Below are 17,692 nucleotides of genomic sequence, written 5' to 3' on the forward strand. Positions count from 1 at the left end.
GTTTTAGTGTAGCTAGCACCTGGCTGTACTTTTGCTACACTGCCCAAATAAAAGAAGCTAAATCACACACACTAATAATCTGTGGTACCAACCTTTGCTTTGAATACAACATGGGCATTTTTATGATAAGCTTATGCAATGTCACAACCATTACTTCAGAGCAGCAGAGTTATTTAGAGTCACATTCATTTCTCTCCAAGATCTTGTATTGACGATGAGTAAAGTCTTTTCCATCACATGCCAAAAGCCCTATTCGCATCTGGGGACCTTGTGTGATTTATAAATGACCCCTTCCCCCACATCTGAATTTTGTGCGGAGCATTCGCACAGGATAAGTGAAGCCTTTGATTTTACTTTGAATTTATAGACTTATCTCTCAGATATAAAGTCAACACTTTGTGTAATAAAAGAATGTTACTTACCACATGCTGCTATGCATGTCATCTATCTCCATATAATCATTATTTTTGCTTTCGCTCTTCTGATGCAGCACATTGTATTGTTGTATGATGTATAGCGATATGACCCAGCATCCAAATTTCTTTCAAAGCACTCCAACATCTGCAGCCTCCATTCTTTGCAGGAGACTGATAATAAGGTGCACAGGTAACAAAAACCTTGAAAGAATTAAATACATTACCACCAAATCCTGGCAAACTCACAGACATGCCAATTCGTGCGGGACTAATATTATCACAGGCGAAATATGGTAGGTAATTTGTGGTAGTAAATTTTTACTTTACAAATTATAGACATGGCAGATTCACATGGGATTAAGATCACAGACAACCTCCACAATTATTAATCACACAAGGTCCCCAGGTAATACGAATCCCATGCAAATAGGGATAAAGATTTTTAAAGTGGTTAAGGTCTGCACTCTGTGGTGGCCAACCCATCTATAAAAATGATATGTGTGAGAATGTTCCCTGAACAACTCTTTTTCAATTACAATTTTTGGGCACATAACATTGTTGAACTTAGACCTGACCAACCCTACATTATAACATTGCCCCCCACAGCCTTATTAGGTTGGCACTAGGCATGATGGGTGCATCAGGTACTAAGAAAGCTGTAGCATTTCATGCAGCACCATACAAGCACTATATGCATTTGATATTAATGAACATGATCTTTGCTTTCCTAGATTTATATTTGACCACATAAAGGCGAGAAATCTCCTGCCCATGCCAGGTAGTCCTTGCTCCTGATGTACACTTTAACCATATGGGTCAACAGTGTGCATCCCACTTCTTTCCTATACAGTGTCAGGCTATACCAAGGGACTGGGAGGAAGTAAGTGAGACACACCATGGGTACCAATCCATCACAGGGCACAAATTAACATATGCTCACACACTCTCTCACACAAACTACGGGTTAGCCTTATCTGCATGTTGTTATACTGTGGAAGGAAACCAGAGTACCTGGGGGAGCCCAACAAGCATGGCGAGAACATGCAAACTCCATGTACACAGACCAGCTAGTGCTACTCGAACCCTGCACCCTGGAGATGTAAGGCCACAGTTGGGATAAGAAGCCTGATTAATAGAGTAATTAAGAGGTTTGGTTAATACATTAGTCCATATACATGTGTACATACAAACGTGATAGATAGATAGATAGATAGATAGATAGATAGATAGATAGATTTGTCCCTAGATTGTAGGTCGGAATGCAGCACCTGTACAGCTAATCATATCTCGGTGGCGCGCGCAATGGGAACAGGAGCGCTCGCGCTTTCCTGCGGTTGACATTTCGAGAGGGCGTGGTTACTGAGCGTCACACCGAGTCTCCGCTCCCAAATTCCCCGGACTGTCGCTGTCACAAACCCTTCATAGCGTCTCACAGGCTGGCTCTGATGCCTCGGATAAAGATTATTCGTGTCACGCTTGTCTAGTCGTGTCCAGCTCGCGCGCCTGGTCTCCACGCGGGACCGAGAACTCGAAATCGAAAGGTAGTCTGCGCGCGCGTGGAGCGAACTGCGATTAAATCAGTTTACTTGTTTGTTGATAAAAAAGGGGGGAAACAAACCGAGGGGAAAACTTGTGGATATTGTTCTGCTTTACTGGATATTGGAGCTTTAGGAATTTCCTTAAAAAAAAACCACACACAGCTTGGGAAGCACCTGGACTGAAGAAAGGCTCGTGGTGGTGAGTGAGTGAGCGAGTGAGAGGGTGCGCGCGCGCTCTCGCGCTCCGCTCCTTCACAGGACGAGAGATGCGACTGCAGGTGCTCGCGCTTCTCTTCCTTTATCTGCAAGGAGCTTCTGCGCAAACTGAGGAAGGTACGAAATAACGCAATGCATTTAATCAGTTCAGGGTAAACAGATGCCTCCTTTTGACCACATCTATAGGCAATGCATATATTACAATTGTCTTGTAAAGGAGTTCACATTCACTAGTAATCGATTTTAATCTAAAAATAATCAGTTGAACTAAAAAAAAAAAAATAATTTATTACGAGCCTTGCTTGGCTGGATTAGAACTCATCACCTCACGTGAAAATATAAAAGTGTGATGATGAAATATTTCTGTTATAAAGAATAAATGTACATAGCCTATTTCACTACAAAGTTAATTTGTATCATTGGTTTTGTTAAAAAAAAACAAAAAACTTGTCTGTCTGGTTGTCCTGGGATTAGAACTCATCACCTCCTAGCACGCACGTAGGTGACAATATAAATGTGTGATGATAAGATATTTATGGTCATACAATTTCAATACAAAGTGGAAATTAAGGTTTAGGGTTTGACCAATAACGTCTGTCTGGCAGTCCTGCGTTTAAAAGTCAGTCATGTGCTTTAAGAAAGGTGGAAATCTTTAAAACACCCATTGTCATTCCAAACTGTTGTTGTAAGTGTCAAAAATGATGAAACTGCTTAGAAACTAGTGCAAGAGCCATGCATTTCCACACACATAAACACATTCACAGAGATAAACAAATAGACATAAATAAGTGTTCCATGTTCTATACTATAAACAGTAGTCACAATTCAGTCAGACGGTTGTTGTTGTTTTGGCTGATTTCATTTGGGGGCGGCTACAGCGGATCGAATGGACTTGCCACAGATGCCCTTCCTGACACAACCCTCCCCATTATATCCAGTTTTGAGACTGGCACTGAGAGTGCACTGACATGAGTTAAAAAATAACTAATTCATTTATTAAGCATGAGGAAGACAAGTCATCAATAGCCTACTCCAAATTTCTACAAGTGTCCAAGTGGTGCTATTAACATTTTGAGGAAGTAATGAAATCGTAATTATAGATACTGTCTATTACCTATACATCAGGAAATACGCTGACCTGATTTTAATCAAACCGAGTCATGAATTTCCATCAAATCCCAAATAGTGACTTAAGTTAATTTTGTCCCTTACACTGGAGACAATAAAATATAGAGTTATTGTTATGGAAGAAAACAAACACAAAATCTCAGATTGTCATTCAGGTCATTGAATGAACTTTAACCTGTTTTTTTTTTTTCCTGTTTCACCTGAGTAGGTGTGCTCTGGTATTCTCGGTACTGACTCATGATCCAGTGAATCTGGAAACATTTTATTCATACCTTTCTTTAGTAATCTCTTTAGAGAAACAGAGTCCCATTTTACTTAAAAGATTAAAGATTAGAAAACTGGCGTGTGTTTAAAATGTAGTCATTAATGAAATTCTGTTTTTGGTAAAGCACAACAGATCTGGAACGGACAAACTGATACTAGGGGGGAAAAGTGTTGAAGTATATACTGTATCAAACACATCTATTAACAGAACATTGTCCACAAAAAACAGAAAATACATACACATAAAATTGTTAATTGTTTTAATGATTTTTTTAATATGTTTATTTTAGACTTTATGTTATTAATTAATTTCTTGTTTAAATTTTGGGAGGTGACCTTGGCTGACTAGAAAGATGCCTATATAAATAAAATTATTTAATATTATTATTATTATTATTATCATTATAGAAAGTGCTTTACATATGTACACTTTTAAATCTAGATTTTTTGTTCAGTCTGTTCCTTTTATGTAAAACCCCCAAAATGTATTTTTTTCCCATATTAGTTAAGGAACCTAGCAGAACCCACTTAGGAAACCAATCATCTTTGGGGACCCTCCAAGATATATATACATTTTTTCTTCTGCTGTAGGTTTTGAGTAATTTGATTCTGGAATTGAAACCCATTGAAACTCAACATAACAATCAGTTAAAACAATTAAATTAAGACTGACTCAATAACTTAGCGTCTTTTCCCCCTTATTTAATGAATAGACTGAGACTAATTTAGGAATCTTAACTTCACACTTATCTCATTGTGTTTGAAGACTCTTAATTTGCGTCACCGGTGTGAACAGTGTGAGCAGACTTAAGCTGTAGGGTTCATTAGCAGAACCGCCCAGGAGTGACTCACTCCTAGAGGATATATTGACAGCTCCAGAATGATTAACCAGGCCTCTCCTTAATCGTTCCTCTCCTTTTGCACACAAAACCTTCTTCTTCTTATATTTTTTTTCTTAAAGAACTTTGCCTCTTAGAATCCTGCTGGGTATTAATGCGTTGTAATCAGAGTTCCTGATTGTGCTAATATGTAACCTATTTTGCCAGTGTGTCAGCAGGGTTGTAAACTGGTTCAGTGTCAGAGTGAGGTGTAGGAATATATTGCCCTGTCATAAAACTTTAATTAGACGTTGCACTCAAGAATATGGCACTAAAGTTCACTGGGCCTGTTTTTATTGTTGTAAGGAGAGGTGGAAAATGAAATTAATTTCCCATCATTTAAAAGTGATGACTTCTCAAGGACGAACCGAGAACCATTTTCAACAGAATATATAACGCATGAGTCTAGTCGCCTTGGTAGTTTATGGGTCTTTTTGATGGTGTGTCCCAACCTTACAGCAGAATAACGAGTCAGGTTTAGGAAGAACGAGTTAGAGTCTGGACTTGTTTTGTAATCTTAAAGAACTTATAAACTAAATTGGATTGGAGGCAAAACATGTATAGTATTGCCGTATAACACAACTCAAGAGGCCCTGACTAGCTACCTTTATATATGTTCAGAGCGCAGCAGGAGAAATCCTAAGCTGTGTTTACATTCAGGGAGTGGGCAGCGAGAGTCATTCTCCACTCCTTTTTTATCTCTACTTCTAAGTCCCAAGTTCCTACTTGAATTTGAATTGACTACACACTTCCAGTTACAGTGATTTTGATAAGCACTAGCTGAGATTAATTTATGTTCAGGTTTGAAAAAGGTGGATCGGCAGCAGGTGATGCAAGAAACAAAACGTTAATCCTTAAAACCTTTACCTGTAATTACCTCCATATTTAGCTTGATTTTACCTCCATATATTACCTCCATCAGTTTTTTTGTACATACATTAAGGGATGTTGCATTATAGAATAGATTCACATTACCAGCCTGAAGTGACTCAATTCTGATTTTCTGCACTAATTTGGCAAAGATCAACCTGAAAGCAGCGACTGTGTGTTAGACATTTGTATTCCCCTCTCCAAAAAATAAAAAATAAAGAATAGTAACCTATGTAAGGATCTATTCAATGACGGGAACTTCAAAGCACTTTTGTATGTTGCTCTGGATAAGAGTGTCTGCCAGATGCCTAAATGTAAATGTACAGTAAGATTTGTTCTTTATGGGTTGTCTGAATGTACAAATCTGATGTCCTTTAGATCAGATCTGGAGCACTTTTTTCTAGATCAGGTACATATCTGATGTGATGAAGATATGAATGTTTTGCCTCTGCACATGCGTATGGCACTCCCTGATGTCAATACGCAGCAGACGTTTCATAGCAGTACCAGCAATAGCTGATAGGACAGATGAAGCAAGACGTCTGGCTTTCTACCTCTTTCTGGATCTTAACAAATACAGCTGGTTAACTACTCGCCATCCTCCAGAGCAAATTCCGAAGCGTATTTTTGCCAAAATCGCACCTGTTGTTTAAAATGAATCAGCAGAGATGTGTTTTAACCTTGATAGTGCGAGTGAGAATGTATCAATGTGCACGTGTGACATTTCAGAGGACAGGCGTGTCCACAATAAAGTCAGATAAAAGTCATTTGTTATTGTGAAAGCGAACTGTTACGACATGCAAATACGATTTGCTCGAAAAAAAATCTGAATTCCAGTGTGTCTTGTAATGGGAACATAGCCAAAATAATCGACTATATAAAGTACATTTATAATGAAAAGTATATCAAAAACTCGGGCTGGGTTTGCTTTTCATGTCATTGATACTGATACCAGTCTGATAGCTGGAATTAAGTATTAACACCAGCACCTTTGTTCTGAGAAAGAAACATAAATATTTAAATACTTGCAAACTTTTAACTTTTTAAGGGCTGTAGGCATTACATCACTTTATTTAAGTATAAACAGCCCAGCATCCCAAGATTAATTGGACAAAATGAAATCAATTATGAATAAAATTGTCATTTTAATATTTGGGATGCGATCCTTTGTAGTCAGTGACGGCATGACGTCTAGATTCCACAGGCATGACCAGACACCGGTTTCAATTCCTGTTAATGCTCAATCTGGTTTATCTCTGTCTCAACTGTTTATAAGCCGTTGCTCCAAAAATTTATAAGCTTTTAAAAAAAAATAAAAAAATCACATTTAATAAATTAATATTAATTTTAAATTAATATTTATTTTACATTTTACTGTTTCCAGACTCACCAGTGGGGTTTTTTTTGTACCGAATGTTAAATTTGGCCACATCTAATGTTTTTCTATCTCTCTCTGATGGGTGTGTTTGAATTTTTCATTCGAATGACGGCTTGCTTGCTTGGCAGTGTTAGCTCTTTGGTCTTCACACTCGAGATCAATTCTAACTCTTTATCTGTTAACTTGCAGATAAATTCAAAAAGGAAATACAATAATAATGGTAAATGTTGTAAAAAAAAAAAAAAAGAAAATCACGTGACATTTATAAACAAACACACTAGTAGTGTACATGTATAAATATACTTACATACTAATCTGTGTATACTGCAGCTATACTTTTGTATTGTTCAGACGACACCAAAGTCAAGTCGTTTTGTTTAGCATATTTGGCGGAAATGGAAACTGCACGCAAATAAAAGCACCTCATATTATGTCCATTTTGAAAAAAGTGCTAGCATTTTTCAATCCAGAACCTTTTGCCTTGGCCGGGAGCTTTAGGCTTGGCCATAATTAGACAAAATTTAAACAAGATGACGAGCCAAACATACTTCCAAATCATCTCAGCAATGATTATGGAAACACAAAGTCAGTGTTTAGCCATGATCGTCCCACTCTCTGGATTTTAAACTCTACAGAAAACCTGTTGTCTTTTGAATTGAATAGAGAAGTCCACATGCACAAACATAGCAAAATTAAGTAGCTTAAAATATACTGCATGGAGTCAACTCTCTGCAAGTGACTCCAACATTGCAGCAAGAGACTCTTTTTTTTTCCCCACAAAATTGTAAGGATGCTGATTACCAGTCTGAAACCGGTGTTTGGTAATCTTCCTGTATAATGTAGGTTTTAGTCTAAAAATATCACTTCTTGCACAATGTTTTCTTTTTAAATATTTATTTGTACGTGTTTTTACGACTGGGTAGCAATACAAAGAGAATTGGAGTATTAGAAGAGATACTAATGGTAAAACGGCACAAAGGTGCCTGCGTTGCAACAGGATAAATAATACTTATGTAAATACCTAACGTTAGCTATGCTCATCAATATCGAGCATGCAAGCAATTATTCTAATTAAACTGAGTTTTAATTTTTTTTTGCATAGCCCTGTAACAGGCCACGCATGGCATCTCCTTCTTACAAACCAGATTTATTTGATGACTTATTCATGGGCATCTTCATGCATCGATATAGAAAGTGGAGATATTTTTAAATTGACCACACGTGCTGTACATGAGGACTGGATTTAGAGGAACTCTTATATATTCTTCTCAAGAGTCAATATTATTAACTACAACCAGTAAAGTGAAAATATGTTGTTCACCAAAAAAAAAAAAAAAAAAAAAAAGGTTCAGTGAGGTCTAATTATCTCTTGTTTGCTTAGAACAACAGCCGAAAAGTGCCGGGTAAAGCGAGACTACTGATTATCATGTCGTGACACGGAAAAAAAGGTTGCTTTCAAATTCCTTACATTCAACAAGATTCAAACGAGATTCCTGCATTGGGCTTCGTTCCAATAATAGCTCCCCCGCAGAGTGATTCACGAGCCGGTGGATTATGGGCGTTGAAGACTTCAAGGCTTTGTACGTGAAATAGTAGGAATATTGCCAAGGATTGGGGGGGGGTGACTATGAGTAGTGGGTGCATGAACAGCTAAAGAGCGTGGCTACTCATAGATAGTGTCCCTATCTCTTCCTGTCGCCTAGACCCTCCTATCCCCCCCACCCGTGGAGAGACTGCTGAACTCACACTCGCCCTATTGTGTGCTCCTATGATCTCAGTAGTGCTAACGCGAACACAGACACATACACATGCATTCACACACAGTACACATGAACAGAGTTCACATTTATAGCTTTGTGACAATCCTGAGCTTTGTTTATTAAGAATGTCTGTCTGGGAGTGCTGAGAGCCTCACGCCTCCACTCTGGTCCGTCAAACAGCCGTATCATGCCCTCAGATGTATTTATAGGAAGCATGTATTAAATGGTAAAGTTGAACATTCGAAATAACATGAGGAAGGAAATCGTTCAGTGCCCCAGCACACAACAATCACGATGATATAGCGAGCGAATAAGGGCTTCCAAATGTCTGGCAGAATAACTGAAGTTAACAGTACAAGCATAACTTACTATAATAAGTCATAATAAAGCTGTTCACAGGAGCAGTTCAGTGCATCAAAATAATGGTTGCCTTGGCACAGCTTTTGTGGTTCATGGACAGAGGAAAAACCCATGGATCTGAGGATGTGTAGAGGCTGTTTTAGACAAATGAATGAGTTTTGTTCTGGCCCTGGTCAGTATACTGTACATAGTGGGTTTGGGAAACACTACAGAGTAGGGCTGCCCAGTCCAGTGTGATGATACAATATCAGTATTGTGATAAACATTTTCTTAAAAAAATTAAATAAATTTCAGCTGATAGTTAAGATTGTAAAATTAGAAAATGTTATTTTAGTTTTTTTATAATGAAGATGTTAAACAAGTATATTTCCTCATATTAAATTAAATTTAGTTAAATTATGTACAGTACCAGTCAAAATGTTTGGACACGCTAGTCAAACAAAGACACAATTTTGGATTTGTTTGCGACATTCTAGAGCAATACTAGATTTTGTCCAAACGTAGGCATTAGTAACAACAACAACAGTCAGTTATGATTTAAAAAATACAAAGGTCAGCTGTTCTGGAATAGTAGAACAGTATCCTGTCGAGTGCATTTGCGAAACCCATTAAGCGACCATGATGAAACCTTCCCAGGAAAGCAAGACCAAAACTTACCTCTGCTGCAGAGGAGAAGTTCATTTAGAAATCACCAGTTTCCATCACCTCAGATTAGAGCTGTTATGAAGGCTTTATAGAGCATAAGTAGCAGACACATCTCAAGTCTACAAGGTAATGTAACAGCCCCAGCAGCAACCTCGTTTCCCCTCTCATCTGTTCCAACCACTCAGCATTCAGCATCACCAGGATACTAATCACCGGCCTGATCACCTGGATTCATCTGCACCTGTTTCTCACTGTTTCATGCCTTAAGTTAGATGCTTATTATGTTTTTTGTGGGGATTTTACCTCATTTTCATCCCCCCAATTTAGTACCCCGTATCCAATTCCTACCCATCACTAGGAGTCTCCCACATTAAGGTTTCTAACTGCTCGCTCACTCACTAACACACACAAAGGACAGCACTTTCCGCTCCTCCGTGATTTCATGACCGGCTGTAGAGCCATGCTTGATGTGAAAGCGCTAAGTAACTTCCCATCGGAATGCGGGAGGCTACATCATCACCGGTGAACCAAACTCACGATCTTCGGACGATAGGGCGAAATACTTCACTATTATTATGTTTGAATGAGTTATAGGTCTCGGTGTGGCTTAACAAACAAAAAGGATTCCTCTGAAACTGCTCAGGTACAGGGACTAGACTCAAAACGAGAGCCAAAAATGTCTTTTAGGAAGCCTACGAGAACTATTCCTCAAGACCACATTGATACTACACTGCAGAGATTTTTCGAAGAATTATGATAGGATTTTTTATATGATATCTCCCATCACTAGCACAAAGCTTATCAGAGTGTTCCACAAAACAATATGATTTGCTGAGTCATTTATTAACTAATGTTCAAGTAAACAGATTTCCGGGACGTCCCACAACAGTACAAGGAAATTCTCTTGTGCGGTAATCACACATCACATACCATATATGACAGGTGGACTGAATAGAGATTAGGCTGGGAATGTGCTGGGTGCTAAGCGTGTTTTCCTGCTGCGCTTAAAAGTTATGTACTTACGTAAGAGTAATATTTAATGTTGTGAGGCTAATACACTGTAAACCCGAATAAGTTGGCAAAACTCAAAAAATTTCAGGTAATTAGTTACATCAAATTTTTTAAATAATGATGTTTTTAATTTTAAGTAAACAGAACTTTTTTTTTCAAAACTGATTTTGTTTTTGTACTTATTCATATTAATCATCCTTTATTTGGATTAATGAGTAGCCTAACTCATACCAATTAATAGTAATTATCTTTTTTTTTTTTTAGTTGTTGCAAATCAAAGAAATTGTTGTTGGTCTTTCGCCTGCTCCCGGCAATAGGTCGCCACAGTGGACCATCCGGTCCGCACACAAGCTTGGCACAGGTTTTACACCAGGTGCCCTTCATGAAGCAGCCCTCGCATTTTATTTGGGCTTGGGACAGGCACTTCATCCAGTGGCTGAGAATCGAACCCAGGCCTTTTATGTGGCAGACGAAACACCTACCACTGAGCCACCAGTGCCTCTAGAGAGCACCAAACTGTCGACAATCAGATGACACAAATCAAAAACATCAAGATTTGTAAAGATTATACGTACAGCATCATGCAAAGACAGACCAATCCACCATCTTGATCCAAACGATTTAACGTGGGCAGTTTACATGTGCATTGATAAGGTCACAAAATGGCTAGGCTGAAGGTTTTTAAATTGATTTTAAAACTTTAAGGAGACAAGTACTGTGGCTTTAAATATTAAAGTTGTTCAGCTAACTTGAAGAGTGTAATTTCTACAAACTCATAAATACCATAAAGTTCTAAATACTCATCAAGGTCTATTAATTTGAACTAATTGTACTTATTTAGGTTAACAGTACTCAATATGTTTAATTACTTTAAGCATTAGGGTTTGCAGTGTATATCATTTGCTGATAAGTGAAATTTAAAATAGTGTTGATGTCTGGGTTTTGTTTAATGCACCCTTGGAGTGAGATCCAGTTTGGGTAAATACTACAGTATATATCATCCTATATCCTGTACATTATAAAACGTATAACAAGATAAAATGTTGTTTTTAAACCTGTAGAGCAGGATGCATTCGTCTTTTCAGTGGTTTCTGCAAACTCTTATCTTCTTGTTCCTCACTTCCTTGATAATAAGCTCAGGAGTGTCACATAGCTATTAATGTGCTAATGTGTGCTGCTAATGAGGTGTGTGTTTCTGTGCTGTTCTGCTGTAATGCCACACAGCACATCTATAGCATAATACATAGTCATTAAAACACAGTATACCCTTGCGAAGGTCTGTGTCACACGCCAACGCGCTGCGGCTGATCACCCGCAAGAATTATGGTTGCATGACTGAGCCGTCTGATGATCTGCCGAGGTGCAGAGAAAGATAGAGGGATGGAGGGGAAAGTGCGAGTGACAGTGTCTGTGTGTGTGTGTGTGGTTCTTTGGTCTCTCGGTTTAGTGGATGGTAAATTAGCACTAATTCCACCCTCAAGCCAGTGACCCTGCTGTGCAGATTGATGTCGTTTCTCGCCCTCCCACTTCAGTTGAATTCATGTCTGTGAGCACATTACAAGCCCTTGTACTCCCAGTATTAGCCTGTAGCGGTCCTGTGACCTTGTTCACCTTTGGCCTCTCCTTTACCATACTTCCGACCTTGTGTCTGGGTGTGTGCATGGATGTGCGTGCAGAGGCTTTTTGCTGCTTTAAAGGGGTTCACAATTGGCCCTGTATTTCAGCTGAACATGCTGAAGATTTATTATTTATAAATCACTGATTGTTCAGTATAAAGCTTTTAAAGACATATTTGGGTATTATTAGTAATTAAGTTTAGGTACTGGGATTGCATGTTATAGCCAAGTGTTAATAACAAAATAACAAAAAATCATAATTCTGTATTAAAACACAATGTTCTGTCGAAGAAGAAAAAAACAGTGTTATAATGCACTCACAGTCAAGGGCTGTTAAATCTACAGAGCTGTTTTTTGTTTTATTTTAATAACAGTACTTATCAACATTTACGCAATGAAAACATATTATTATTTTTTAAACAATGACATCACTTTTTATATCTGTTTATAATATCATTACCAGGATTTGTAAGTAAATTTCTCATGAACGAAGACGTCAAACTGGTTTACATTTACAGATGATTTCAAGCATGAGACTCCATTAAAATGTTGTAAATGTTTTAAGGAAGGCAGTGTGTTCGTGAATGATGATCTTATCTGATCGACTCAGTCATTTCCATGAACAGTCACTGAATGGATCCTTGCCACATCCTTTGACATATAATCAACGTCTAACTTGTCACCAGCTTGTGGAAGAGATGCTTCTGCCAGGGTGCTTTTACACCCAATCATTCGCGAAGATCACTTGCACATTACAGTAGGCATTGGGCTACTGATCAAAAGGTCCAAGGTTCAAACCCCACCACCACAAAGTTGCCACTCTTGAGCTCTTAAACAAGGCCCGTAACCCTCAGATGTATAATGAAATAAAAACGTGTGTCACTCTGGATAAGGATGTCTGCTAAATGCCGTAGATGTGATGTGTGGTGAGCCACATCCCCTGTACAGTCCTGTCCTCGCACCCAAGCCACTTTCATATGTTTGGGCCGTTAGGAGTTCCAGGGAGGCCTGCGTCTCATCATGGCTCAGACGGACTGAGTAAACTTTCTTTCTTGATGGTATCCAAGCGCTAGTGAAATGAAATAGTGTAACAGGGGATTATATGGACAAATAAGGGAAGTTCTCATGGTTGTGTTCGGTTATTGTTAACATTTAAAAGTCCAGTTTTGACTCGAACACCTCTTGTATATGCATATGAGGCAAAAAATCCTCCATCTTTAAATGTTGTCATCTTGAAAAACGTAAAGTTATAGCTTTAAAAAATTATAAAAAATCTGACATTGGAGACTCCTTCCATAAATATTAAATGTAAACATGTTGTTGATTAATTGATTCATAGCTGTGAGTCTCTGTTTTATATAAATGCTGATTGTTATAAGCTTAAACAGGAAATTATGTCACACTCAATTAAGTAATTTAAAAGTACAGCTGTTGGGCACGGGTAAAGCTGTAACTATAAGGTTTGTGACATGGGAATATTTTGAGGAGAGTCTTGTAGGCTGCTATAACAAAATTCATGCACAGTGGTGCCCTTATGGAAAAAAAGTTTATTAACACTTTATGCATGTTTAAATATTATACAGACACTTTTACTTTGTCAGTGTGCTCTGATTAATGCCTATAAAGTCCATTTTGTTTAAACTACATTAACATATAAGCATATTGTAAAAAAATATATAAAGAAATAGAGATATTCAGTCAAATTCAATATATGTTGAAGTACATTGTTCAATATAAAATTACATACATTAGGATATATGTTTGTTTTCTCAATACAGTATAAGAAAAGCGGCAATTCCTTATGTATTTTTCAATCTATTGTAATATATTATTATGTATATTGTGAATATATTTTTAATATATTTTTTTTCTGTTAATTATTAGTTAGTATCAGTTGGTGTAGCAATGAGTAGATCATAACATAAATCATTTAATATATTGACAGTTAATATATAGAAAAATATATTTTCTTTGCATAAGGGTAGCTCTTTCATAGGTGCAGAAATAATTTTTTTTTATTGTGTGAACAAAAGAAGAAATGTGGGGCTGTTAGACAGATATACACTTATCAGCACCAACACTAACACGACCGCAAGGATTGACATTGCGTATCATTTAAACTTGCAACAGGATCATGGGCAACCAAGGCTCATCTACTGTATGCCTGTGCAGATCAAAGGACAGTGAATCTGGTCTGATTCCACAGGACAGCCAATGTAGCGCAAATTACTAATAAAAGTCTATGATAGAGAGGTAGCAGAGCACCCAGTGCGTCACATCCTGCTGCGTATGGGCTTTAGCAGGTCAAGGAGTTCAAGATTGTTCATACGGCGTCCAAATTCCCCTGATCTCAATCTGACCAAGAATGTATTGAATGCACCAGACAAACGATTCTGATCCTCGAAGGCCCCATCACGCAACTCACGGCACACACAGGATCTGCCGCTAATGTCACAGTGCTAGATACCACAGCACCCCCCCACCCAGAGGTTTCATGGACATGTCCTGAGGGACCAGAGCTATTCTTCACGGAGAACCTACACAATGTTGTGGTTGCGGTTGCGGTTGCGGTTTTTACTCTCTGCCTCATGCTCATGGAGAAACATGAGGATAATTCATGATATGGTTGCCAGATTTTTCTATTTATTAAATGTCCTACTAGCAAAAGAAATGTCAAATAAATTTTCATAATGATTGATTGATTGATTTTGTTTGGGGGGAGGCAGGGGGGTTGGGTAGATGCTTGTTAGCCCACTTGTAAAACCACCCACAATGCGGTGGTGGACTGTGTGCTGTATGTCTTGTCGTCTCTCGCCTTGTGTTGTTGTTTCTCACCTGCCTATTACAGAGTCAGTCGATTTACAATTCACTAGATGGTAGCCTTTAGCATTTAAGAAAGTTTTTTTTTTTCAGGGGTTGGGAGTGAGAAGTTACTTTGTGGGTAAGTGGGATAGGTTGTAAAAGGGGCAACAGACATTCATCCAGTCATGCATCATTTTCCATTTAACAGCTAAGTCTGTCATGTGTCTCTCTCCAACAGTTTGCGCAGGAACCAAGAATGGCCTCAGTTTTACCGAAAGCTCTGTGCAGCACTACAACGGCATGAAGGCACGCTACGAGGGCTGTGAGATCATCACTGGGAACCTGGAAATCACACTTATGGTGCAAGACTTCGACTTTTCCTTCCTCGGAGTAAGTACATTATTTATTACCGGCTGTAATGCACTGCATTGCTTTGATGGCAGAGATTGCTTCTTAAATCTGTCACGGTTGCAAGATTTTAACTACCATAACTGCACAACATAAATTCACCTTCAGGCAAAACAGTTATTAATGTTTAATAGAATCGAAGTTTTAATAGCTGCTGCATTCCAGTGGGCTTCATCACGCCTCTTTAATTGTCTCGCCTGTACCTGCAGACTGTTCGGGAAGTGACGGGCTATGTCCTCATTGCTACAAACCAGTTTCGCCGGCTTCCTTTGGAGCAGCTGCGAGTGATCCGTGGCAGCACGCTTTATGATAAGGAATGGGCCCTGTCTGTCTTTCTCAACTTCGATGGCCAGTATGGACTGGAGAACCTGGGCCTTAATCATCTCACAGGTTAGGACAGCTGAGAAGGGAAAGACGGGATGGAGGAGTGGACTGGAGGGATCACCCACTGATCACACACATACACACATACTGTATATCTGAAAAGATTTGATGAGTTTTTTGAGTTTTAAACTGTAGTCACATGATCAGATCAGGTCCCATGACAGCAGAACTGTGGGAACATTCTAGCCCCGTTAAAACCTTAGCATTACAGCGTAAGTGAATGCTCTGGGTGTGTGCGTCTTGATCTGTGTGTACATTTTTATTTATGTCTGTGTTTTAAGCTCTTGAGGCTTTTTGCCGTGTTCGGACTCGTCAGCTTCATGGTAAGGAGATGCCAATCTGGGATTTTTTGGACTCCAGGAACTCTATATATAAAAAAAAATCTAATTCATTGTTTCACTTTCTCTCACTGTGAAGTGTGTTACTGCAACACATAAATACCCTTTGGGGTTTCTTTAACTGTTAGTAAAGGAAACGGGTTTCCATTCATTCATGGTTCATAAATTTTCAAAGTTTCTAAAAAAGCTGCAAAAACTTTACAAAAGGGGAAAAAAACAGCAATAATAATAACAATAATAATTTGTTATGGAATATTTTTGAAGCCCTAAAACATCAACAAAAAAAATATTCTGAATAAAAAAGTCTTGTTAATAAAAACAACATTTAAAAATAATCATCATACAGTATATTACTGTGCAAAGGTAAATAAGCCCTGTTCAGCCACTAACATGTGGCACCTCTTTTAGCAGCAGTAATTTCCCTCGTTGACCTCTTATAACCAGTCTGGCATTTTAGGGACTTTTTTTTTATCTTCTTCGCCAGCTCACCTTCTTCATCATCTCATGAGAATTTAGGTCAGGGTTTTGGATTGATTATTCCATGAGATGGTACTTCTAAGCCATTCTTTACCCAAATCACTTAAATTTTTAGTTGTTGTTGTCATAAAAGCATTTTGTGCCCAATTTAAGCCTTCAAACTGATTCCCTGTTATTTTTTCCCCCACAATTTGTGATTTCCTTAAAAAAAATGCCAGACTAAGAAACCCAGACCCATGACATGCTTTACAGGAGTGATAAGGTTTGTTGGAGATAAACTGTTATCACTTTGCCAAACAAGGGCCTCCTAAGTCACACAAAGAGTTCAGTTTTGGACTTATCTGTCCAGAGACTTCCAGTACACTTTAGGCCTGTCCAGCTAGTCTCTGGAAAAATTCAAACGGGCAGCTTTGTTCTTTCTTTTCTTTTTTTCCTTTTTTTTTTTCTTTTTAAACAGAGCAGGATACTTACTACAATTTCAGCAGAAAACTTGCATAATAAGATGGTCTTCCCAAATCTTTTGCCACCACATTAGGAATGCATTACTACCTACAATTTAAAATGAGAGTTTCCTATCACTGAAACTAAAGTAAAGAAACACAAATAAGATGCACAGATACCTGATTTTTTACCCCAACTGGAACACCGAATTTGCACCAGGCCTTAAACCTGAATTTTTATTATTATTTTTTTTATTTTTTTACTGTTGTGGCTGAATGAACACAAATCCCCCCAATTTTATTTCAAAATCTAGTTGAAAGGCCTTCTCAGAAGAGTGGAGGCTGTTATACAGTAGCAGCAGCTCAGTGTTAATAGCCATGGAATTAGAATGTAATGTTCAATGTGTTCAACATTCAGTGTTTGCAAATTTTCAGAAATACAGTATACACATATTTTCTCTAGAGCATATTTTAGGAGGGTTTATATGAGGTCTTATGAACGCTCTTCATTAAAGGTTCCTGTCTCCCCAGTCACTGGTGTGCTGGTGTGAACGTGTTACATCAGTTCATTTGTAGCTGCAATGCGAGCAAAAATGGAATATTGGTTGTTTTTTGGGGGTCTTTTTTGGTCTAAGGTTGTACCTGGTGCTGTTATTTATCAAAGACGTTGTGCTCAGTATGGAGAATGTGTTTTGTCAGGAAGAAGTGTGTATTATGGATAGAGAAGTTCAAGAAAGGTTGCACAAGTGTTGGCCATCAAGAA

General features: G+C 38.2%; 1 protein-coding gene across 1 annotated transcript in view; it reads left to right on the top strand.

Moving 5' to 3' along the window:
* The first annotated feature begins 1,816 nt into the window (after positions 1–1,816).
* erbb3b (erb-b2 receptor tyrosine kinase 3b) overlaps positions 1,817–17,692 on the top strand; it is a 41,092-nt gene continuing 25,216 nt past the window's right edge. The window contains exons 1-3 of the mRNA XM_053482629.1: positions 1,817–2,287; positions 15,121–15,272; positions 15,500–15,680. Of these exons, the coding sequence (XP_053338604.1) occupies positions 2,221–2,287; positions 15,121–15,272; positions 15,500–15,680 (400 nt within the window). The 5' untranslated portion in view covers positions 1,817–2,220. The remainder of the gene's footprint in view (positions 2,288–15,120; positions 15,273–15,499; positions 15,681–17,692) is intronic.

Source organism: Clarias gariepinus, chromosome 22 (genome assembly GCF_024256425.1).
Source record: "Clarias gariepinus isolate MV-2021 ecotype Netherlands chromosome 22, CGAR_prim_01v2, whole genome shotgun sequence".
NCBI classification, from domain to species: Eukaryota; Metazoa; Chordata; class Actinopteri; order Siluriformes; family Clariidae; genus Clarias; species Clarias gariepinus.